Here is a 24,592-nt window from a genome sequence, read left to right on the forward strand (position 1 = left end):
CACTTCAGGCCTTTGTGCCGGAGCCTGGGTTTGGATCCAGGGGGCCCAGTTGTCTGGCTTTAGGACGGACCGCCCGGTGTCCGGCTGGTTCGTCCCATCGGGTCCGGTACGGCGTCCGCTGCCTTGGGGTCCGCGGCCTCCCGGGGCCGAGCCCCGCAGCCTGGAAATACGATTGAATGAATGAATGGAAGTGGAGCCCATTGGCACTGGACTTTGGGAAGCCTCCCCCGACAACTGCAGTTGAGGGAGGGAGTCAGAGGGACACCCTTGTAACTGTCAAGGTTTTACAGATTTCCTTAAGGGACCTTTTCACGGGTCCCGAACACGCCAAACGTTGGATTATTTCCGGAACGGACAGAACCCCCCCGAGGCTGTTGTTTCTGGTTGACTGAGGCACGTCTGCTCTTCTCCAGTGCAAACTGTACGTTGGCTGGGCCCCGTGAACAGCAGGTCGTTCGGCCATCCCAAAAGCAGGAAGTCCGACTTGGGGGAACCATGCCTTGGCTCCCCGTTGCTTTGCTCTGGGTCAACCCCCAACCCAACCCTGACTGCGTTGCTTTGGGGGGCTTTTTCTCCCAAAAAGCTTCAGGGGAACCTCTCTCTATCCCCCAGGCCGGAGAGAAGTCACAGTCACTGCCCAGAGACTAATCCAAATTAGGGTCGCCTCCTCAAAACCATCCCGTAGAGAAGGAAGACGGCTCTGAGGGCCGCTCACGTTTACCGATGCAGCCCCAGAAGGCAGTTCAGTAATAATTATGGTATTTGCTAAGCACTCACTATGTACTAAGCACAGGGGTAATCAGGCTTGACATAGTCCCCGTCCTATATAATAATAATAATTGCATTTATTAAGCGCTTACTCTGTGCAAAGCACTAATCTAAGCGCTGGGGAGGTTACAAGGTGATCAGGTTGTCCCATGGGGGGCTCATGGTTTTAATCCCCATTTTACAGATGAGGGAACTGAGGCCGAGAGAAGTGAAGTGACTTGCCCAAAGTCACACAGGGATTTGAACCCATGACCTCTGACTCCAAAGCCCGGGCTACTTACGCTGAGCCACGCTGCTTCTCCAAGTCTAAGGAGGAGGGAGAAGGATTTAATTCCCACTTTACCAGTGAGGAGACTGAGGCACAGTGAAGTTTAAGGGGGTTGTCCAAGGTCACCCAGCAGGTAAGTGGAGTTTCTTGCAAGACAAGAGACATTGAGAGAGGCCCCTGGCGACCCAGTTTATTTGTGTTCTGCTCAGGATTCATCCCACTTTGGCTACGTGGGCTTCGAGGGCAGCCCCTGAGAGGAGGGGGCTGAGGGAGGGACGGGGCAGTTGGGGGGATCACAATTCCTCAGCTCTGGGGATCGGGGCCAGGCCCAGCTCCACGAAAGGCACTGGGTCCCATCAGCAGGTTGATGACGCCGGGGGTGAGGGGAAAGGCCCGGTCTCTTCGTGCCCCCAGTAACCTGCTCAGCTCTAAAAAGGGGGGGACTTCTCAGGGTCGGTTCCCCTCGTCTCCCCACAGCAAGAGGGCTGGGTGCGGGGGAAGGAACAGGGTGAAGCGAGCAACTGGGGGGGCGGGGGGGTTGAGTCAGGGAGGACTGGACAGGTGGTGGGAGGGGAGTGGGGGGGAATGCAGGCTGGGAGGTAGGAGCAGGGGAAGGGTGAAGCAGCCTTAGAACCCAGGTCTCCTGACACCAAATCCCGTGCTCTTTTCACTTGGCCGGGCTGTTTCTAGCCTGAAGGTTGGTGTCGACGGAAGATGGTTATCCCCGTTCTTTTTTTTTTTTTTATGGTATATGTTAAGCGCTTACTGTGTGCTAGGCATTGTACTAAGTGCCGGGATAGATATAAGGTAGTTCATATCCCACATGGGGTTCACAGTCTTGATCCCCATTTTGCAGAGCAGGAAACTGACAGCCCGAGTGGCCCTGGTGGAAGAATCCCAGTGTGGTCTCTCCTGAGGAGCTGCCGGTGAAGACCCCTTCCCCTCCCAGCCTCATTTTCCTCACTCTTCGGCTATCAACAGCCCCTTCCCAGGCCTGCTCCCTTCCCCTGCTAGGGACTTCAGGTGACAGAGCAGCCCCGGGCATTGGGAAGTTGGGAGTCCGACCCGGTGGGAACCAGGGAAGGGCTTGCCTGGTATCCAAATCCAGATGTTCAGAAGCCCAGCCTCACCCCCCCCAATCAACTCCCCCTCCACCCCTTCCCCCCAGGGTCTAGCCTAGCTGGATGGAAGAAGGCAAGAGTGCGGGGCTGGACGCAGGGCACTTTAGAGCTGGGCCAGGCCTTTAGGGTCCATTGGTGAGGAGTCCTGAGAGCAGGGGCCTGGCCTGGGGCCCGGGTCTGGACTTTCCACCATCTGCTCAAAGGGCACAGATGCGGTTTGTCCCCTGCCCCACCCCGGGGGCCCACACCCTGCCAGGTTGGACCAAAGCCATCCCTTGTGAGCCCGCTGTCGGGTAGGGACCGTCTCTAGATGTTGCCAACTTGTACTTCCCAAGCGCTTAATACAGTGCTCTGCACACAGTAAGCGCTCAATAAATACGACTGAATGAACGAAAGGGGTGGGGTCTCATGGGAGTTCAGGCCCATGGGGCGAGAATTGGACTATGGGATTCCTGGGTCGTGGCTTCGATCCTCCCAGATCGGCCGTGTGGGTCTGGGGAAAGGGGAGTCTATTCCCGTCTCTGAGCCTCGTTTTCTTAGTCTGGAGTGGTGAGGAGGGCATGGCCCCTTCTGTTGTTTGGAGCGGAGGATGCGGGAGGTTGCCGTGCCGGAGGGAGGGGGGTGCCAGGCTGGAGGGAGGGGCTGAACTGAGAGGAAACAGGGTCCGGAGTGTGGCCGAGGAGCCCGACCCGAGTAAAGGGGCCCGGGGCAGGGAGGGAAGGTCGGGGAGCGGCTAGGTGGGCACCTTGTCGAATTTCCTGTGGCTGTAGATCTTGTTCTTGTTCATGAAAGTCAGCAAGATCCAGTCACAGAGGAAGGAGCCCTGGAAGCCGGTGAGGAGGTCAGGGGACTGAGGCTGAAGGCGGCCGGCCCGCTGCCATCGCCCCACTCCCCTCCGGCCCGGCCCCGTCGGCAATACTCACCACCCCGATGGAGGTCAGCGCTGTGGCCAGGTTGATGATGGTGGGGATCAGGCTGAATTTCCCTGCCTGGGGGGCGGGGGGTAGAGACATCGTGAGCACCCCAAGACAGGGAACTGCCTCCCTAGCGGCCCTCCCTAGTGCCTCTCTTAGAGAAGCAGCGTGGCTCAGTGGAAAGAGCATGGGCTTTGGAGTCAGAGGTCATGGGTTCGAATTCCGGCTCTGGGTAAGTTACTTCACTTCTTTGGGCCTCAGTTCCCTCACCTGTAAAATGGGGATGAAGACTGTGAGCCCCACGTGGGACAACCTTGTATCCTCCCCAGCGCTTAGAACAGTGCTTTGCACATAGTAAGCACTTAACAAATACCAAAATTACTATCATTATTATTATTATTAGTGGGGCAGGGGTGGGCGGAAGCTCCCGCAGGCCATGATGGGACCTGGAGGCCGATGGCTGGACGGGGTGGGGATACGGTCAGTGCCGGAGAGCGGGGCCTGGGCGATTTGTCCTCGGGTGATGCGGGGGGTGAGGTGGAGCTCCGCCGGGGTTAGGGGGGTGAAGGGGGCTCACCTGTCCGTGTACGATGACGTCAATGCGGATCCCGTAGGCTTTGATGAGGGTGCGCGAGGCCACCCCGTTGTGGATATAATACTTGGCAAACCTGGAGACGGACAGCAAGGCTGTTGGGAGAGGGGAGGCCGCCAGGGCTGGGGGGGACACACCTGGGGTTGGAGACCTGGACGGGGGCTGGCCACGCAGGGGTGAACCCTGGGCAGACCTTCCTGAGTGCCTTTCTCAGCCTCTGAGGGCACGTGCTACATAATAATAATCATAACAATGATGATGGCATTTGTCAAGCCCTTACTATGTGCAAAGCACTGTACTAAGCACTGGGGGGGTACAAGGTGATCAGCTTGTCCCCCGGGGGCTCCCAGTCTTCATCCCCATTTTCCAGATGAGGTCACTGAGGCCCAGAGAAGTGAAGTGGCTTGCCCAGAGTCACACAGCTGGCAATCGGCGGAGCCGGGATTCGAACCCATGACCGCTGACTCCCAAGCCCGCTCTCTGTCCACTGAGCCACGCTGCTTCTGCTACATCACCTCCAACCTCAACGTCCATCCCCACCCCAATCAATCAATCAATCAATCGTATTTATTGAGCGCTTACTATGTGCAGAGCACTGTACTAAGCGCTTGGAAAGTACAAATTGGCATCACATAGAGACAGTCCCTACCCGATAGTGGGCTCACAGTCTAAAAGGCCCCAGCCTCCAGGACCCCCACCCCTGCCCCGACTTCATTGTCCGTCCCCATCGCGGTCTCTGAGGCCACCCCTCACCATCATCCCCACCCTGGCCTCCATCACCCTGTCCCACGAGAAGCAGCGTGGCTCGGTGGAAAGAGCCCGGGCTTTGGAGTCGGAGGCCATGGGTTCAAATCCCGGCTCTGCCAATTGTCAGTGGCTGTGGGACTTTGGGCAAGCCACTTCACTTCTCTGGGCCTCAGTTCCCTCATCTGTAAATGGGGGACGAAAACTGTGAGCCCCCCGTGGGACAACCTGATCACCTTGGAACCTCCCCAGCGCTTAGAACAGTGCTTTCGCATAGTAAGCGCTTAACAAATACCAAAATTATTATTATTATCCCTGGCCTCACTGTCCATCTCCACCCTGGCTTCAAGTGTCCGGACCTCTGCTTAGCGACTCTGAGCTCCTCCCTGAGCCCCAAATCAGGATGGGAGGAGGGTGGTCCTGGAGACTGTGAGCCCACTGTTGGGTAGGGACCGTCTCTAGATGTTGCCAGCTTGTACTTCCCAAGCACTTAGTCCAGTGCTCTGCACATAGTAAGCGCTCAATAAATACAATTGATTGATTGATTGATTGATTGGTCCCCTCCCCTGCCCCCCAAGTTATCTGAAGCCCCTTCTGAGCCTCAGGAGGCTCAGCCCCCTCCCCTTCCAGCTCGGGCCTCACTTTCGGTTGTCAGAGGACCCAAGGCTGGTAGACGATCAGCCTATAATAATGATGGCATTTATTAAGCGCGTACTATGTGCAAAGCACTGTTCTAAGCTGACTCTCTAACGGGGCGTCCAGCTTGTGTCCAGCCGCCTTGGCCACAGCCGTCCGCTTCCGGCCTGGACCCCAAACCCCCAAGCCCAGGGCCCCTTTCCTCTCCTCTCCTTCCTCTCTCCAGGGCATGAAAAGCAAACATCCCTCTGGAACAAGCCGGGTGGTGGCAGATGGAGCGGGATTAGAGAAGCAGTGTGGCTCAGCGGAAAGAGCCCAGGCTTTGGAGTCAAAGGTCAAGGGTTCAAATCCCAGTTCTGCCAATTAGCTGTGTGACTTGGGGCAAGTCACTTGACTTCTCTGGGCCTCAGTTCTCTCATGGGGGTGAAGACTGGGAGCCCCACTTGGGACAACCTGATCACCTTGTGTCCCCCCCAGCGCTTAGAACAGTGCTTTGCACATAGTAAGCGCTTAATAAATGCCATCATTATTATTATTACCCGGGGGGTCGGGAGGAGTCACCTGTAATTATAGCCGGATGATGCCTGGATGTGCTTGGGGTCCAGCCGCCGGAAGGAATATTTGGGATTGCACTCAGACTCCGACAGGTCCAAGTCACAGTTCCAGTTGATAATTACTCCGATGACCCCACCCTGCAGCGGGAGGGAGGGAGGGAGGAGCAGGAGATGGAGGAAAACAGGGAAGGAAGGAAGGGGCAGGTTGTCAAAAGGACATAGAAATAAAGGGGAGGAAAAGTCAGGGGTGGGGTTAATAATAATAATAATAATAATAATAATGAAAATGGGGTTATGGCTTACTGTGTACCAGGCACCATTCGCTGTTGGGTAGGGACTGTCTCTATATGTGCATTCATTCATTCAGTCGTATTTATTGAGCGCTTACTGTGTGCAGAGCACTGGACTAAGTGCTTGGGAAGTCCAAATTGGCAACATATAGAGATGGTCCCTATCCAACAGCGGGCTCACAGTCTAGAAGGGGGAGACAGACAACAAAACAAAACATATTAACAAAATAAAATAAATAGAATAAATTTGTAGCTTGGGAAGGACAAGTTGGCAACATATAGAGACTGCACCTCCCCAACAACGGGCTCACAGGCTAGAAGGGGGAGACGGACCACAACAAAACAAGTACACTGATGTCAATAATAATAATAATAATAATAATAATATTGCCAACTTGTCCTTCCCAAGCGCTTAGTCCAGCGCTCTGCACACAGTAAGCCCTCAATAAATACGATTGAATGAATGAATGAATGAATGAATGGATCCAAGCAAATCAAGTTGGACCCAATCCCTGTCCCACGTGGGGCTCACAGTCTCAATCCCCCATTTTACAGATGAGGTAACTGAGGCCCAGGGAAGTGAAGTGACTTGCCCAAGGTCACGCAGCAGACAAGTGGAGAAGCAGCGTGGCTCAGTGGAAAGAGCCCGGGCTCTGGAGTCCGAGGTCATGGGTTCAAATACTGGCTCCGCCACTTGTCAGCTGTGTGACTTTGGGCAAGTCACTTAGCTTCTCTGGGCCTCAGTTCCCTCATCTGTAAAATGGGGATTAAGACTGTGAGCCCCCCGTGGGACAACCTGATCACCCTGTAACCTCCCCAGTGCTTAGTACAGCGCTTTGCACAAAGTAAGCGCTTAACAAATGCCATCATCATTATTATTATTATTAAGTGGTGGAGCGGGGATTAGACCCTATCTTCCGGTAGGAATGGAAGCTGGTTCTAGACTGTGAGCCCACTGTTGGGTAGGGACTGTCTCTATATGTTGCCAAGTTGTATTTCCCAAGCGCTTAGTACAGTGCTCTGCACACAGTAAGTGTTCAATAAATATGATTGATTGATTGATGCACAACGTAGCCAGTATGACGGAGGTCAGTGGGCCGGCTAGCTACAGATTCCGGCTCCATTTCCCCACATCTTGCTCTGCTGGTTCCTGAGATGGAATAATAATAATAATGATGATGGTATTTGTTAAGCACTTACTATGTGCCAAGCACTGTTCTAAGCACTGGGGGGATACAAGGTGATCAGGTTGTCCCACGTGGGGCTCACAGTCTTCATCCCCATTTTACAGATGAGGTAACTGAGGCCCAGAGAAGTGAAGTGACTTGCCCAAAGTCACCCAGCTGAACAATTGGCGGAGCCGGGATTTGAACCTGTGACCTCTGATTCCAAAGCCTGGGCTCTTTCCACTGAGCCACGGATGACTCTCACCAGGTTCTGGAAGTAGCAACTCTGCCAAGTGGCCATCTCCACCCTGGGGCTGGTTCCTTGGGCCAGATAGCCCTCCCCCTCCCCTGCTCACTCCCGGGACTTATTACTCTATTTATTTTATTTGTACATATTTATTCTATTTATTTTATTTTGTTAATATGTTTTTGTTTTCTTCTCTGTCTCCCCCTTCTAGACTGTGAGCCCGCTGTTGGGCAGGGACAATATATGTTGCCAAGTTGGACTTCCCAAGCACTTAGTACAGTGCTCTGCACATAGTAAGCGCTCAATAAATATGATTGAATGAATCCCCATCTCCTTCCCCTCCCCACAGCACCTCTATATATGTATATATGTTTGTACATATTTATTACTCTATTTTATTTGTACATATTTATTCTATTTATTGTATTTTGTTAATATGTTTTGTTTTGTTCTCTGTCTCCCCCTTCTAGACTGTGAGCCCACTGTTGGGTAGGGACCGTCTCTAGATGTTGCCAAGTTGGACTTCCCAAGCACTTAGTACAGTGCTCTGCACATAGTAAGTGCTCAATAAATACGATTGAATGAGTCCCCCCATCTCCTTCCCCTCCCCACAGCACCTGTATATATGTTTGTACGTATTTATTACTCTATTTTATTTGTACGTATTTATTCTATTTTATTTTGTTAATATGTTTTGTTTTGTTCTCTGTCTCCCCCGTCTAGACTGTGAGCCCACTGTTGGGTAGGGACCGTCTCTATATGTTGCCAAGTTGGACTCCCCAAGCACTTAGTCCAGTGCTCTGCACACAGTAAGCGCTCAATAAATACGATTCAATGAATCCCCCCATCTCCTTCCCCTCCCCACAGCACCTGTATATACGTTTGTACATATTTGTTACTCTATTTTATTTGTACATATTTATTCTATTTATTTTATTTTGTTAATATGTTTTTGTTTTGTTCTCTGTCTCCCCCTTCTAGACTGTGAGGCCGCTGTTGGGTAGGGACCGTCTCTAGATGTTGCCAACTTGGACTTCCCAAGTGCTTGGTCCAGTGCTCTGCACACAGTAAGCGCTCAGTAAATACGATTGAATGAATGAATGACCAGGGCTCCACCCAGGACTGAGTATCCAGGGGACCATACGCGTTCATTGGCAGCAGGGAACACGTCTCCCAACTCTGTTAGGCTGTAATAGCCGAAGAGCGTAATGCAGCTCTCTACACACCGTGAGCCCTCAATAGATGCGATTGATTGAAGTAGTCCATAATGGGCCAGTGGAGGAAAGGTTAGAGAAGCAGCGTGGCCAAGTAGAAAGAGACCGATATGTATATATGTTTGTACATATTTATTACTCTATTTATTTATTTATTTATTTTACTTGTACATATCTATTCTATTTCTATTTATTTTATTTTGTTAGTATGTTTGGTTTTGTTCTCTGTCTCCCCCTTTTAGACTGTGAGCCCACTGTTGGGTAGGGACTGTCTCTATATGTTGCCAATTTGTACTTCCCAAGCGCTTAGTACAGTGCTCTGCACATAGTAAGCGCTCAATAAATACGATTGATTGATTGGGAGTTGGAGGTCCTAATTCTATTCCCAGCCCTACCCCTTATCTGCTGTGTGACCTTGGATACAGGTCCTTCTGATTCATTCCATTCAATCATTCATTCCATCGTCTTTATTGAGCGCTTACTGTGTGCAGAGCACTGGATTAAGCTCTTGGGAAGTACAAGTTGGCAATCAATCAATCAATCATATTTATTGAGCGCTTACTGTGTGCAGAGCACTGGACTGAGCGCTTGGGAAGTCCAAGTTGGCAACATATAGAGACGGTCCCTACCCAACAGTGGGCTCACAGTCTAAAAGCAGGAGACGGAGAACAAAACAAAACATATTAAGACAATAAAATAAATAGAATAAATATGTACAAGTAAAATAAATAAAAATAGAGTAATGAATGCGTACAAACATATATACAGGTGCTGTGGGGAGGGGAAGAAGGTAAGGCGGGGGGGATGGGGAGTGAATAATGTTCATTCATTCATTCATTCAATCGTATTTATTGAGCGCTTACTGTGTGCAGAGCACTGGACTAAGAGCTTGGGAAGTCCAAGTTGGCAACATCTAGAGACAGTCCCTACCCAACAGCGGGCTCACAGTCTAGAAGGGGGAGACAGACAACAAAACAACACATATTAAGAAAATAAAATCAATAGAATAAATATGCACAAGTAAAATAAACAGAGTAATGAATACGTACAAACATATATACATATATACAGGTGCTGTGGGGAGGGGAAGGAGGTAAGGCGGGGGGATGGGGAGGGGATAATGCTCATTCATTCATTCAATCGTATTTATTGAGCGCTTACTGTGTGCAGGGCACTGTACTAAGCGCGATTCCCCACTATCCACTAGGCCATGCAGCTTGGAACACTGTACTAAGTGTGACCTTGGACAAGTCAATGTCTTTGCCCCTTAGTTACTTCATCTGTAAAATGGGGTTAGCCCCAGAGCGGTGGCTGGGCTGAAAATCCAAAAAAAAAAAAAGAAATGCTCTTCAACCTCGCAGTTATTTGGCAAATGAAATTTGGTTCCCCTGGAAAAAACAGGTTCAGATTTAAGAGGGATTTGATCGATTTAGGAACAAATCATCCACAATGGATTCCTAACTACCATCTCTACATTCCTCCAAGGGTCTTGTTGCCAGTCGGAGATACAACACTGGTTTTCGTTAAGCGCTTATTATGTGCCAAGCACTGTTCGAAGCACTGGAGTAAATACGGAGAAGCAGCGTGGCTCAGTGGAAAGAGCAAGGGCTTTGGAGTCAGAGGTCATGGGTTCAAATCCCCGCTCCGCCAATTGTCAGCTGTGTGAATCTGGGCAAGTCACTTAATCAATCAATCAATCAATCGTATTTATTGAGCGCTTACTGTGTGCAGAGCACTGTACTAAGCGCTTAGCACTGTACTAAACTTCTCTGGGCCTCTGTTCCCTCATCTGGAAAATGGGGATTAAGACTGTGAATGCCCCCGTGGGCCAACCTGTTCACCTTGTAACCACCCCAGCGCTTAGAACAGTGCTTTGCACATAGAAAGCGCTTAACAAATACCATCATCATTATTATTACAAGGTAATCAGGTTGCCCCACGTGGGACTCACAGTCTTAATCCCCATTTTACAGATGAGGGAACTGAGGCACAGAGACATTAAGCGACTTGCCCAAGCTCACACAGCAGACAAGTGGTGGAGCCGGGATCAGAACCCATGACCTCTGATTCCCAAGCCCAGGCTCCTTCCACTAAGCCACACTGCTTCTAAAAATAATAATGGTGGTATTTGTTAAGCGCTTACTATGTGCCCAGCACTGTTCTAAGCACTGGGGTAGATACATGGTTATCAGGTTGTCCCACGGGGGGCTCACAGCTTTAATCCCCATTTTACAGATGAGGTCACTGGGGCCCAGAGAAGTTTAGTGACTTGCCCAAAGTCAAACAGCTGACAAGTGGCAGAGCTGGGATTCGAACCCACGGCCTCTGACTCCCAAACCCGTGCTCTTTCCACTAAGCCATGCTGCTTCTCCCTTGAGCCCCGTGTGGAACAGGGAGTGGGTCCAACCTGATTAGTTTGTATCTACCCCAATGCTTAGAACAGTGCGTAGGTGCTTAATAATAATGATAATAATAATAATAATGGCATTTATTAAGCGCTTACTATGTGCAAAGCACTGTTCTAAGCGCTGGGGAGGTACCATTATTATTACATACAGTAAGCACGCAAATTTGATCGAGTCACTAGAGCCTTGAACTGGCCTAGATAAAGCATTTGGCTGTGATGGCAACTTGGGTGTGAGATGGATTTCAAGGCCCAGTTAGATTCATTCATTCAATCGTGTTCATTGAGCGCTTACTGTGTGCAGAGCACTGTACTAAGCGCTTGGGAAGTACAGGTTGGCAACATATAGACACTGTCATCATCATCATCAATCGTATTTATTGAGCGCTTACTATGTGCAGAGCACTGTACTAAGTGCTTGGGAAGTACAAGTTGGCAACATACAGAGACAGTCATTATCATCATCATCAATTGTACTTATTGAGCGCTTACTGTGTGCAGAGCACTGTACTAAGCGCTTGGGAAGTACAAATTGGCAATACACAGAGACAGTCCCTACCCAACAGTGGGCTCACAGTCTAGAAGAATAATGATGGTATTTGTTAAGCGCTTACTACGTGCACAGCACTGCTCTAAGTGCTGAGGGGATACAAGGTGATCAGGTTGTCCCACGTGGGGCTCACAGCCTTCATCCCCATTTTACAGATGAGGGAACTGAGGCCCAGAGAAGTGAAGTGACTTGCTCAAGGTCAAACAGCCGACAAGTGGCGGAGCCGGGATTCAAACCCAAGCCCGGGCTCTCTGCACTGAGCCACGCTGCTTCTCCATTCATTCGTTCATTCAATCGTATTTATTGAGTGCTTACTGTGTGCAGAGCACTGGACTAAGCGCTTGGGAAGTCCAAGTTGGCAACATATTAGATGTAGGTGACACCTGGGCTTCCGATAGTCACACTTCAGGCGGCGTCTCCTTTTCCCACGGTAGCAGCCAGTGAGCTCGTCCGCTGTCAATAATGCAGCAGGACGACACCAGCCCCGGGCGGGTACAGGGCCTCTGGGCCAGATTGGGTTTCTCCCTCCTCTGCTGGAGGCAAGAGAAGCAGCGTGGCTCAGTGGAAAGAGCCCGGGCTTTGGAGTCAGAGGTCATGGGTTCAAATCCCGGCTCCGCCAATTGTCAGCTGAGTGACTTCACTTCTCTCCCATCCTTCCCAGCAGTATCCTCAGAGGAGCTCTCCTCCCTCCTCTCAAGCCCCATCTTACCTCCTTCCCTTCCCCACAGCACCTGTATATATGTTTGTACATATTTATTACTGTATTTATTTTACTTGTACCTATCCTATTTATTTTATTTTGGTAGTATGTTTGGTTTTGTTCTCTGTCTCCCCCTTCTAGACTGTGAGCCCACTGTTGGGTAGGGACCGTCTCTATATGCTGCCAACTTGTACTTCCCAAGCGCTTAGTACAGTGCCCTGCACACAGTAAGCGCTCAATAAATACGATTGATTGATTGACTGATCTTACCTCCTTCCCTTCCCCACAGCACCTGTATATATGTTTGTACATATTTATTACTCTATTTATTTATTTATTTTACTTGTACCTATCTATTCTATTAATTTTATTTTGTTAGTACGTTTGGTTTTGTTCTCGGTCTCCCCCTTTTAGCCTGTGAGCCCACTGTTGGGTAGGGACCGTCTCTGTATGCTGCCGACTTGTACTTCCCAAGCGCTTAGTACAGTGCTCTGCACACAGTAAGTGCTCAATAAATACGATTGACTGATTGACTGATCTTACCTCCTTCCCTTCCCCACAGCACCTGTATATATGTTTGTACATATTTATTACTCCATTTATTTATCCTGTACATATCTATTCTATTTATTTTATTTTGTTAGTATGTTTGGTTTTGTTCTCTGTCTCCCCCTTCTAGACTGTGAGCCCATTGTTGGGTAGGGACTGTCTCTAGATGTTGCCAACTTGTACTTCCCAAGCGCTTAGTACAGTGCTTTGCACACAGTAAGTGCTCAATACGATTGAATGATTGATTGATCTTACCTCCTTCCCTTCCCCACAGCACCTGTATATATGTTTGTACATATTTATTACTCTATTTATTTATTTATTTTACTTGTACATATCTATTCTATTTATTTTATTTTGTTTGTATGTTTGGTTTTGTTCTCCGTCTCCCCCTTTTAGACTGTGAGCCCACTGTTGGGTAGGGACTGTCTCTAGATGTTGCCAACTTGGACTTCCCAAGCGCTTAGTCCAGTGCTCTGCACACAGTAAGCGCTCAATAAATATGATTGATTGATTCTCTGGGCCTCAGTGACCTCATCTGCAAAATGGGGATGAAGACTGTGAGCCCCCCGTGGGACAACCTGATCACCTTGTATCCTCCCCAGCGCTTAGAACAGTGCTTTGCACATAGTAAGCGCTTAATAAATGTCATTATCATTATTATTATTATTAAGAAGAGCCCAACCAGCTCTCAGGTTCAGGAGTCTGAGCGAAGCTGCTGTTTCCTCCCCAGCGCTTAGAACAGTGCTTTGCACATAGTAAGTGCTTAATAAATGGCATTATTATTATTATTATTATTATTATTAAGAAGAGCCCAACCAGCTCTCAGGTTCAGGAGTCTGAGCGGAGCTGCTGTTCCCGGCCTCTAGACGAAGATGAAACGCCTTCGGCCCCAGCCAACAGCCGCGGACAAAGATGCCCGAGGGGAGCTGAGAAGGCTGAGCGCCTTGGCTAGGTCACTCGTGGCTCAATCAATCAATCAATCAATCGTATTTATTGAGCGCTTACTATGTGCAGAGCACTGTACTAAGCGCTTGGGAAGTACAAATTGGCATCACATAGAGACAGTCCCTACCCAACAGTGGGCTCACAGTCTAAAAGGGGGGAGACAGAGAACAGAACCAAACATACCAACAAAATAAAATAAGTAGGATAGAAATGTACAAGTAAAATAAATAAATAAATAAATAAATAGAGTAATAAATATGTACAACCATATATACATATATACAGGTGCTGTGGGGAAGGGAAGGAGGTAAGACGGGGGGATGGAGAGGGGGACGAGGGGAGAGGAAAGAAGGGGCTCAGTCTGGGAAGGCCTCCTGGAGGAGGTGAGCTCTCAACAGGGCCTTGAAGGGAGGAAGAGAGCTAGCTTGGCGGATGGGCAGAGGGAGGGCATTCCAGGCCCGGGGGATGACGTGGGCCGGGGGTCGATGGCGGGACAGGCGAGAGCGAGGTACAGTGAGGAGATTAGTGGTGGAGGAGCGGAGGGTGCGGGCTGGGCAGTAGAAGGAGAGAAGGGGGGTGAGGTAGGAGGGGGCGAGGTGATGGACAGCCTTGAAGCCCAGGGTGAGGAGTTTCTGCCTGATGCGCAGATTGATCGGTAGCCATTGGAGGTTTTTGAGGAGGGGAGTAATATGTCCAGAGCGTTTCTGGACAAAGATAATCCGGGCAGCAGCATGAAGTATGGATTGAAGTGGAGGCTCGGTGGAAAGAGCCCGGGCTTTGGAATCAGAGGTCGTGGATTCTAATCCTGGCTCCGCCGCTTCATCATCATCAATCGTATTTATTGAGTGCTTACTGTGTGCAGAGCACTGTACTAAGCCCTTGGGAAGTACAAGTTGGCAACATATAGAGACGGTCCCTACCCAATAGTGGGCTCACAGTCTAAAAGGGGGAGAGACCCACTTGTCAGCTGGGTGACTTTGGGGAGGTCACTTCACTTCTCTGGGCCTCAGTTCCCTCATCTGGAAAATGGAGATTAAGACTGTGAGCCCCCCACCGTGGGACAACCTGATCGCCTTGTAACCTCCTCAGCGCTTAGAACAGTGCTTTGCTCATAGTAAGCGCTTAATAAATGCCATTATTATTCAAGCACTTGGTACAGTGCTCTGCACACAGTAAGCGCTCAATAAATACGACAATGAACTTAGTTGCATCCTGAGACCCCTCTGGGGGTCCAGGGACCTCAGGGGACTCCCTTGGTGGCCACGGGCTACTCCTGGGGCCGCCGTTGGCATATCGCTATAACTCTATTTATTCTGACGATTCTGACACCTGTCTCCATGTTTTGTTTTGTCATCTGTCTCCCCCCTTCTAGACCGTGAGCCCGTTGTTGGGTAGGGACCGCCTCTCTATGGTGCCGACTTGGACTTCCCAAGCGCCTAGTCCAGTGCTCTGCACACAGTAAGCGCTCAATAAATACGATGGACTGAATGAATGAATATTGAGCGAGACCCTAGTCCCTTCGCACCTCACCTGGCTACTCTCCTACTCCAACCCAGCTCACACACTTCACTCCTCTAATGCTGACCTTCTCGCTGTCCCTCCACCTCGTCTATTTTGCCGCCGACCTCTCAGCCACTTCCCAAGCGCTTAGTACAGTGCTCTGCACACAGTAAGAGCTCAATAAATACGATTGATTGATTGATTGATTGATTGATCCTGCCTCTGGCCTGGAACACCCTCCCTCCTCATATCTGAGGGACAATGACTCTCCCTTCCTAGCTGTCCATCGCTGTCTCCGCATTCCCCCGAAGCCCCCCAGACTCACCTGCTCCGGCCCCAAGCCCCTCACCTTCTCCGCCAGTTCAGTGAAGTTCTCTCCTGCCTGCTCCACGATGAAGCCCAGCTTGAAAATGGGGCAGTAAAGGTCTAAGATGGCATCGTAGAGGCAGTGCTTTAGGTAGCCATTCCGGTTGTTCCTGATGTTCCCTCTGAGGAGATGGAAGACTGAGTCACCACAGTGCATCCCCTTCCTCCCTGGCAGGACCCGGTTTAGCGACCTCCCAACCATAGGCCTTCCCAGACTGAGCCCCCTTTTTCCTCTCATTCATTCATTCCATTCATTCGTTCAATTGTATTTATTGAGCGCTTACTGTGTGCAGAGCACTGGACTAAGCGCTTGGGAAGTACAAGTTGGCAACATATAGAGACGGTCCCTACCCGACAGCGGGCTCACGGTCCACATTCACGGTCTCCAGTCACATTTCAGAGGGGATGTTCCCTCTGAGAACAAAATACAAAGACCTATATATCGATGTCAATTGCATTCATTGAGCGCTTACTGTGGGCACAGCACTGTGCGAGAGAACAATATAACAGACACATTCCCTGCCCACATTGAGCATACAGTCTAGAGGGGGAGACAGACATGAATATAAATAAATAAATTACGGACATGTATCCCCCCCGCCCTACGTCCTTCCCCTCCCCACAGCACCTGTATATATGTTTGTACAGATTTATTACTCTATTTGTTTTACTTGTACATATTTACTATTCTATTTATTTTGTTAATGATGTGCATTTAGCTTTAACTCTATTTGTTCCGATAATGATAATAATAATAATGGCATTTATTAAGTGCTTACTATGTGCAAAGCACTGTTCTAAGCGCTGGGTTGACACCTGTCCACATGTTTTGTTTTGTTGTCTGTCTCCCCCTTCTAGACTGTGAGCCCGTTGTTGGGTAGGGACCGTCTCTATGTGTTGCCAACTTGTACTTCCCAAGAGCTTAGTACAGTGCTCTAAACACAGTAAGCGCTCAATAAATACGACAATGAATGAATGAATGAATCACCCTCCTCCTTCTCTCCCTTCTTACTCCTCTCCTCCTCCTCCTCCTCTCTACTTCCTCCTCCTCTTTCTCTTCCTCCTCTCTTCTTCCTCCTCCTTTTCCTCCTCCTCCTTCACTTCCTCCTCTTTTCCTCCTCCTCTTCCTTCCCCTCCTCCTTTCCTTCTTCCTCCTCTTCCACTCCCCTTTTCTCCTCTTTCTTTCTTCCTCCTCTTCTTCTCTCTACTCTTCCACTTCTCTCTCCTCCTCCTCCTCCTCTCTTCTCAAGTGCCAAGCACTGAACTATGAGCCCAGGAGCGTACACTAGGAGTAAAGGACACAGTCTCTGCCCACAAAGGGCAGCCAATCTAACGGAGGAAACACACAGAAACAGTTTGCCAAAGACAGAACTGATAAAAAACCAAAGCAAGGAATTAAATGATCAAATATATCTGTGAGAGTTGAGGTGATTATTAGTGTAAAGAGTACAGGCCCGGAGGTCAGGGAATCTGGGTTCTAATCCTGCCATTTACCGGCTGTGTGACCTTGGACGAGTCACTTAATGTCTCCGTCTCAGTTTCTGCATCTGCAGAATGGGGATTCAATACCTGTTCTCCCTCCTCTTTAGACTGTGAGCTCCAAGTGGGATAAGGTCCTAGTTCAACCTGATTATCTTGTATCTTCCCCCGGCACTTAAAAGACAGTGTTTAGCACATAGTAAGTGCTTTTGTTAGTATGTTTGGTTTTATTCTCTGTCTCCCCCTTTTAGACTGTGAGCCCACTGTTGGGTAGGGACTGTCTCTATATGTTGCCAACTTGTACTTCCCAAGCACTTAGTACAGTGCTCTGCACACAGTAAGCGCTCAATAAATATGATTGATTGATTGATTGATTAACAACTACCATTCCTATTATTAAGCGCTTAGTACAGTGCTCTGCACACAGTAAGCTCTCAATAAATACGACTGAATGAATGAATATTGGGGATTAGTCAGGGAAGACCTCCTGGAGGAAGTAGCTTCTTAGAACTTTGAAGATGGAGAGTGACTTCGTTCAGTTAACTTGAAGGGGGAGTTCCACACAGGCGAAAGGGAAAAATGCAATCATCATCAATGTTATTTACTGAGTGATTACTGTGTGCAGAGCACTTGGGAGAATTCAATACTACAGAGTTGGCAGACCCGTTTCCTGCCCAGGAGTTTACAGTGCAATAGAGACAGGTTCAATTACAAACTTCGCTTGGGAGGAGAAGGCTTTAAGATGGAGGGGAACAGGCTAAGAAAAAGCAGATTAAAAGGAAACAGCTGGAGGAGATGAGCTACCATTCATTCATTCATTCATTCATTCATTCATTCGTCTTTATTGAGCATTTACTGTGTGCAGAGCACTGGACTAAGCGCTTGGGAAGTACAAGTTGGCAACCAGCTTCTCAAGTGTTAACCTTCCCGTCAGGCCATATGGCCACATCTCCTGACCACCTGTATATATGTTTGTACATATTTATTACTCTATTTATTTATTTATTTATTTTACTTGTACATATCTATTCTATTTATTTTATTTTGTTAGTATGTTTAGTTTCGTTCTCTGTCTCCCCCTTTTAGACTGTGAGCCCACTGTTGGGTAGGGACTGTCTCTATATGTTGCCAACTTGTACTTCCCAAGCACTTAGTCCAGTGCTCTGCACAAAGTAAGCGCTCAATAAATACGATTGATTGATTGACTGATTGTCTCCCCCTTTTAGACTGTGAGCCCACTGTTGGGTAGGGACTGTCTCTATATGTTGCCAACTTGGACTTCCCAAGCGCTTAATCCAGTACTCTGCACACAGTAAGCGCTCAATAAATACAATTGATTGATTGATTGACCTGGAGGGCTTGCTCACTAACCTCCGACTGCCCCAAAATGGTCTGCCCCAGGCCTCTGACCCTGCTACAGCTGTACTGAAGCCCCCTGTGGCCTGAAGCAGAGCGGCTCAATGGAAAGAGCACGGGCTTGGGTCACGGGTTCAAATCCCGGCTCCTCCAACTGTCAGCTGTGTGACTTTGGGCAAGTCACTTCACTTTTGTGTGCCTCAGTGACCTCATCTGTAAAATGGGGATGAAGACTGTGAGCCCCCGCGTGGGACAACCTGTTCACCTTGTAACCTCTCCAGCGCTTAGAACAGTGCTTTGCACATAGTAAGCTCTTAATAAATGCTATCATTATTATTATTATTTTATGTGCCTCAGTGACCTCATCTGTAAAATGGGGATTAAGACTGTGAGCCCCACGTGGGACAAGCTGATCACCTTGTGTCCTCCCCAGCGCTTAGAACAGTGCTTTGCACATAGTAAGTGCTTAACCAATGCCATCATCATCATCTTCCCCCACAAGTCTATGGTCCTCCCACTCTCTGTCACTGTAGCTTGACATCACATTCACCCCTCCCATCTCCAGTCCCTTGTTTCTGCCCTCCCTCCTGCCCGGAAATCTCTCCCCCTTCAAATCTGCCCCCTTCCCGATCCTCCAGAAATCCCAACTCCACCGAGGGGCTTTTCCCTATTAATTTTGTTCCCTCTCACTTATGCACTCACAGCTACCCACAGCACTTATGTGCATATTGATTTGTGCATTATACTATTTAAGCATTTATTCACTTATCCATCTCTCTCCATTATCTTGTTATAAGCAGTTGTATCTCTCTGTCTTCAGACCAGTAAAGAATATTGGGCCTGTCTCCCCCCACATTAATCTCCTTTAGATGGGAGGATTGAAGCGGTGTGGTCTAGCGGAAAAACAGTGGGCATGGGAGTCAGAGGGCTAATCCCAGCTCAACCACCTGCCTGCTGTAGGACCTTGGGCAAGTCACCAACTTCTCCGTGCCTCGCTTTCCTGATCTGTAGAGTGGGGATTGAATCCCCTGCTCTCCCTCGCCTCAGTCTGTGAGCCCCAAGTGGGACAGAGACTTTGTCCAACCAGCTTATCTTGTGTCGACTCCAGAGTTTAGTGTGTGGTTGGCACATAATAAGCACTTAACACGGACCATAATTATTTTCTTTCTATTGTGCTCTTCCAACTGCCTAGCGTAGTGCTCTGCTCAGAGTACGTGCTCAAGAGATACCGTCGATTGATCGATTCTTATGTAGGCCGTGGGGTCTTGCCTTCCACAGAGGGTGGATATGGGCCGTTGGGGTCACCCCCAATACCGGTGGGAGGAGGGGAGGGATCCTGACTGACCCCATAACTGCTGTAGGAATAGACAATTGGGTACCCACACTCCCCCAAACCCCCGTCCTCCCCAAAGAGCCCATTGGAGCAGACCCAGTTCCCCCAGGATCCAGGGTGGCCTCCTCTCCCCATCTCCCCCCACGATGGTTTGCTGGGGGGCTCTTACTTGGAGAATCTGAATTTGGGGTAGTGGATGTTGTTCTTGATCAGAATGGTGAAATTGGGGGCCATCTTCCCCAGGAACTCACTGAGAAGGGAGAGAGAGGCATCAGAGCCGGGCTTCAAACCGGCCCCCAGGTCAAGCTTCCAGTGGTCCGGCCCCGGGATCCTCCGGACCAGGTTCCCATAGCCAGGGGGAAAACTGGGGTGCTCCTCCCACTGAGAATCCTCCTCCCTCCGGCCTCAGGAAGGAGCAGTGTCCTTTCCCCCACCCCGCCTTTTGGCCTGTGAGCCCAAACCCCTCTAGAGACCACAAAGAGCTTAGAGCCTAGAGACTTTCGAACAGGGAATGTCTCTGCTTATTGTTGTATTGTACTCACCCAAGGGCTTAGTACAGTGCTCTGCGTACAGTAAGCACTCAATAAATACGACTGAATCAGTTCTCCAGTCCTGGCTTGGCCACCTCCCCCTTCTAGACTGTGAGTAGGGAAGGGGCTGTCTCTATATGTTGCCAACTTGGACTTCCCAAGTGCTTAGTACAGTGCTCTGCACACAGTAAGCACTCAATAAATACGATTGAATGAATGAATGAATGAATGAATGAATGGAGAAACAAGGGCAAGGCAGGGGGCCCTCTCTCTGAGCCACCCAGATAGAAGGTGGGGTGGGGAGGCCAAGCTAGCCCCAGTGGGGGTGGGCTGGTGAATTCCAACTTTATCTTCAAGGGAGCTCTGCCCGGCTGGCCGCCTCTCACCTGACAGCCGCTCCGTCTTCCACGGGGCACCAAGCCGAGACCTCGCAGGTCTTCTCTGTCCCATAGTAATAGGGAACGCAGCGTCCTGTCCTCTGGCCTGCAAAGCGGCAAAGCGGGAGCCTTGGGCAGTTCCCAGCCCTCATCCCTCCCCCGGAGGAGAGGGAGAAGGAGGTGGCGGGCAGTTGGGCTCTCCGGCGGGTGATCCCACTGGCCCCGGGAGCAGATGAGAGGGTGAAGGGGCCAGTCTGAGCCCCTTCCCCTACCACCGCTCCCCCATTCATTCATTCAATCGTATTTATTGAGCGCTTACTGTGTGCAGAGCACTGGACTAAGCGCTTGGGAAGTCCAAGTCGGCAACATTATAGAGACGGTCCCTACCCGACAACGGGCTCACAGTCTAGAAGGGGGAGACAGACAACAAAACAAAACATGTGGACGGGTGTCAAGTCATCAGAACCAATAGAAATAAAGCTAGATGCACGTCACTAATGAAATAAACAGAATAGTAAATATGTACAAGTAATATAAAAAGAGTAATAAATCTGTACAAATATCTATACAGGTGCTGTGGGGAGGGGAAGGAGGTAGGGTGGGGGGGATAAGGAGGGGGCGGCTCAGTGTGGGAAGGCCTCCTGGAGGAGGTGAGCTCTCAGTAGGGCTTTGAAGGGAAGAAGAGAGCTAGCTTGGCAGATGTGTGGAGGGAGGGCATTCCAGGCCAGGGGGAGGATGAGGGTTGGGGGTCATCATCATCATCATCAATCGTATTTATTGAGCGCTTACTGTGTGCAGAGCACTGTACTAAGCGCTTGGGAAGTACAAGTTGGCAACATATAGAGACAGACCCTACCCAACAGTGGGCTCCCAGTCTAAAAGACGACGGGGGGACTTCCACCACGGGGCCCACCGCTTCGCCGCTCCAATACTCACCATTCCCCAGCATGTCCATCTCCCCAGCAACGCAGTCAGCATCTGAGCGGCACGTGGCATTGCGGGCCTTGGCGCTCTTGGGGGACACAGATGGGGAGGGACGGGGGGGTCTCCCGGGCCGGCCCACCCTCGCCGCCCTGGGGAAGGGTTTCTGGCCCCTTCTCCCAGAGCTTCCCTGGGCCAGCCGCCCCCTCCCCGGCCCGCCCTCCCTCTGGGCCGGAGCCGCTCACCTCGGGGCAGGTCCCCAGGGTCTGCGATCTGGTGACTTCCATCCGAGTGATGATACTGAACACGCTGCCCCCCTGGGCCCGGGAGGACAGGGAGAGGGGGGAGAGTCATCCTTGGGCCAGGACCCTCTCCCTGACCTTGGCAGAGAGCATTCATTCGTTCATTCAATCGTATTTATTGAGCGCTTACTGTGTGCAGAGCACTGGACTAAGCGCTTGGGAAGGACAAGTCGGTGACACATAGAGACGGTCCCTACCCAACAACGGGCTCACAGTCTAGAAGGGGGAGACAGACAACAAAAAGAAACATGAGGACAGGTGTCAAGTCATCAGAATAAATTCATTCAATCGTATGTATTAAGCGCTTACTGTGTGCAGAGCACTGTACTAAGCGCTCGGGAAGTACAAGTTATAGAATTAAAGCTAAATGCACATCATAAGAGCAGCTCCAGCTCCGGATCCCTCCTCAGGCCCCTCCCGCTCTGGGGCTCCTCTACATTGTAAGATCATCGTGGACACAGACTGTGTCTGTTCTTTTGTTATATCATACTCTCCCAAGCGCTTAGTTCAGTGGCTGGCAAACAGAATCAATCAATCATATTTATTGAGCACTTACTGTGTGCGGAGCACTGTACTAAGCGCTTGGGAAGTACAAGTTGGCAACAGAAAGCACTCACTAAATCCGATTGACTGACCGGCTGCTCAGGGGAGGGGGCCGAAGCTACATTCCTCCCTCCTCCTCCTCCTCACTCCCCATCCCAGGGGAAGGGTTTCAAGTTCCCTAGGCCGGCAGTCTGGCCCCACGGCTCGCCTCCACCCGTGACCCACGGTGTGTGTTGGTGGCGGGGGGAGTGAGGAGGGTTTGGAGGGGGAGAGAGGGGGTCACCGAAGGGGCCTGGAGGGAGGGGAAGGGAAGTTGTCTTCACCTCAGGGGGCTTGACGTACTCCTCCACATCCCACACCTTGCCCGGGGACTTGGTGATGCCCTTGACCTTGGTGATGACGGAGCTCTCGGGCCCCGTCTCTCGGTCCTGGTAGCCCTTCTGAATGAGGAACACGTACCTGTCCGCCCGCAACAGAGGGAGACGGCCCCAGCTCCAGCCGCGGGGCTGGGCAGGGGGGCCCCGGGTGGAACCGAGGCCGATCCTCTTCACCACCACCCCGGGGCCGTCGGTGAACGTGGACCCCACCGGGAAAGGCCTCTCACAGGGGCAAGCAGCGAGGCCAGCAGTTGCGGGTGCCCCCGTCCCAGGCCTTGGGCCCAGCACGCTCCGACCTCCCCTTCAGGAGCTCGGCCTAGGCAGCTCCTGCCCCGGAAGGGACTGGGATCGGTGTTCCCGCTCCCCAGGCAGGATGGCTTTCCGGCCTGCGACCCTCGCTGCTCCCGGAGGAGGCGGAGGTTTGGTTAGCCCTTCGAATCCCAACAAGGGCGTCCGTCTCAAAGCTCCCCCAGCTCCGCTCCTGCCGGGCTCCGAGCAGAGCCAACTTCACCGCAATATCCTCCTCTCTCCATTCCCCCTTCTCCGCCCTCAACCCAGCAGCCCCCCCCAGATTCCTCCTTGCACCCCATCCCAGCCCAAACCACCCCAGCTCCTTCTCTTCCCTACCTCCATCCGTCGTCTTTGGTTGCCTCCTGGCCAGCTGGATCCCCTCCTTCCCCTCCTCCACCCACGGCCCCTCCGCGGGGGCTCTGTCCCCTCCCTCCATCTCCCCCACCTCACCCCCAGCCCACCCCCCCGGGAGGCCCAGGCGGCACCAGATGAAGTAGAGGAGGATGAGGAGCTGCACGGTCCGGTAGATGAGGCCGAGATTCCGGTTCTTCACCACGATCACTTTGGGGGTCTCGTAGTCCCAGAAGGCGGCCCAGCAGCCCCCGGCGAAGCCCTCGGCCGAGGACTCTTTCCTCGGGGGGTCTCCTTGGGGGGATTCCATGGGTGATCCTCGAGGGACGCCGGACGCCCCCTCCCCAGGGATCCCGGGGCAGGGGGGCCGAGTTGCCTCCCGGTCCTGGCAGTGCCCCAGCTCGGCCCTTCTCTCCTGCTTGGTGGGGGGACTGGACTGCCGCTGCTGTTGTGGACCCCTTCTATCTTCTGGACCCTCTGCCTGAGGAAGGCCTGGGCCACTGCGGGCTGCTCTGAGCTTCCAGGCCGACTGATGGAATCTCTTCAGATCCCAATCTCCCAGAAACAGCAGCCCCTTCCAGGGGGGTGGGGTGGGGGGGGGGGGGGGGGGGGGGGGGGAATGGCTACAACCGGAGGGCCCTCTCGTGGCCACAGCCTTCACCTGCCATTCATTCATTCCATCCTATTTATTGAGCGCTTCCCGGGTGCAGGGCACCGGACTAAGCCCTTGGGAAGTCCAAGTCGGCAACATCTAGAGACGGTCCCTACCCGACAACGGGCTTGCGGGCTAGAAGGGGGAGACGGACGACAAAACAAAACATGTGGACGGGTGTCAAAAGAGATAAGTAGAATTATTGATTCATTCATTCAATCGTATTTATTGAGCGCTTACTGGGTGCAGAGCACTGGACTAAGCACTTTGGAAGTACAAACTGGCAACAGATAGAGACGGTCCCTACCTGACAACGGGCTCGCGGGCTAGAAGGGGGAGGCGTACGACAAAACAAAACATGGAGACAGGTGCCAAAAGAGATAAGTAGAATTATTGATTCATTCAGTCAATCATATTTATTGAGCGCTTACTGGGTGCAGAGCACTGGACTAAGCACTTTGGAAGTACAAATTGGCAACATATAGAGACGGTCCCTACCCGACAACGGGCTCACGGTCTAGAAGGGGGAGACGGACGACAAAAGAAAAC

The 24,592-nt window shown here is 51.1% G+C and overlaps 1 protein-coding gene across 2 annotated transcripts; it reads right to left on the bottom strand.

Moving 5' to 3' along the window:
• Positions 1-1,227: 1,227 nt before the first annotated feature.
• Positions 1,228-23,898, bottom strand: P2RX2 (purinergic receptor P2X 2). 2 transcript variants are annotated; one of them, XM_038763149.1, is made up of 12 exons: positions 23,526-23,898; positions 22,696-22,831; positions 21,773-21,844; positions 21,543-21,618; positions 20,616-20,712; positions 19,869-19,949; positions 15,515-15,653; positions 5,605-5,735; positions 3,649-3,739; positions 3,081-3,146; positions 2,903-2,980; positions 1,228-1,464 (listed from the first exon to the last, which is right to left on the bottom strand). In XM_038763149.1, the coding sequence occupies exons 1-12, from the start codon at positions 23,699-23,701 to the stop codon at positions 1,459-1,461; spliced, it is 1,149 nt and encodes a 382-aa protein (XP_038619077.1). In that variant the 5' UTR covers positions 23,702-23,898; the 3' UTR covers positions 1,228-1,458. The 2 variants fall into 2 exon arrangements, with proteins under 2 accessions (XP_038619077.1, XP_038619076.1); XM_038763148.1 differs by lacking the exon at positions 1,228-1,464 and adding an exon at positions 2,230-2,350.
• Positions 23,899-24,592: the final 694 nt, after the last annotated feature.

The sequence above is a fragment of the Tachyglossus aculeatus genome, chromosome 21 (assembly GCF_015852505.1).
Source record: "Tachyglossus aculeatus isolate mTacAcu1 chromosome 21, mTacAcu1.pri, whole genome shotgun sequence".
Classification (NCBI taxonomy): domain Eukaryota; kingdom Metazoa; phylum Chordata; class Mammalia; order Monotremata; family Tachyglossidae; genus Tachyglossus; species Tachyglossus aculeatus.

Bases quoted from the DNA above. Each gene is read 5' to 3' on its own strand.
- P2RX2 (XM_038763148.1), bottom strand. From the start codon at position 23,701: ATGGAATCCCCCCAAGGAGACCCCCCGAGGAAAGAGTCCTCGGCCGAG. The intron at 3,740-5,604 runs GTGACTCCTCCC...GTCCGTCTCCAG, and splicing joins TCATCCGGCTATAATTACAG to GTTTGCCAAGTATTATATCC. The intron at 2,981-3,080 runs GTGAGTATTGCC...ACCGGCTTCCAG, and splicing joins CGCTGACCTCCATCGGGGTG to GGCTCCTTCCTCTGTGACTG.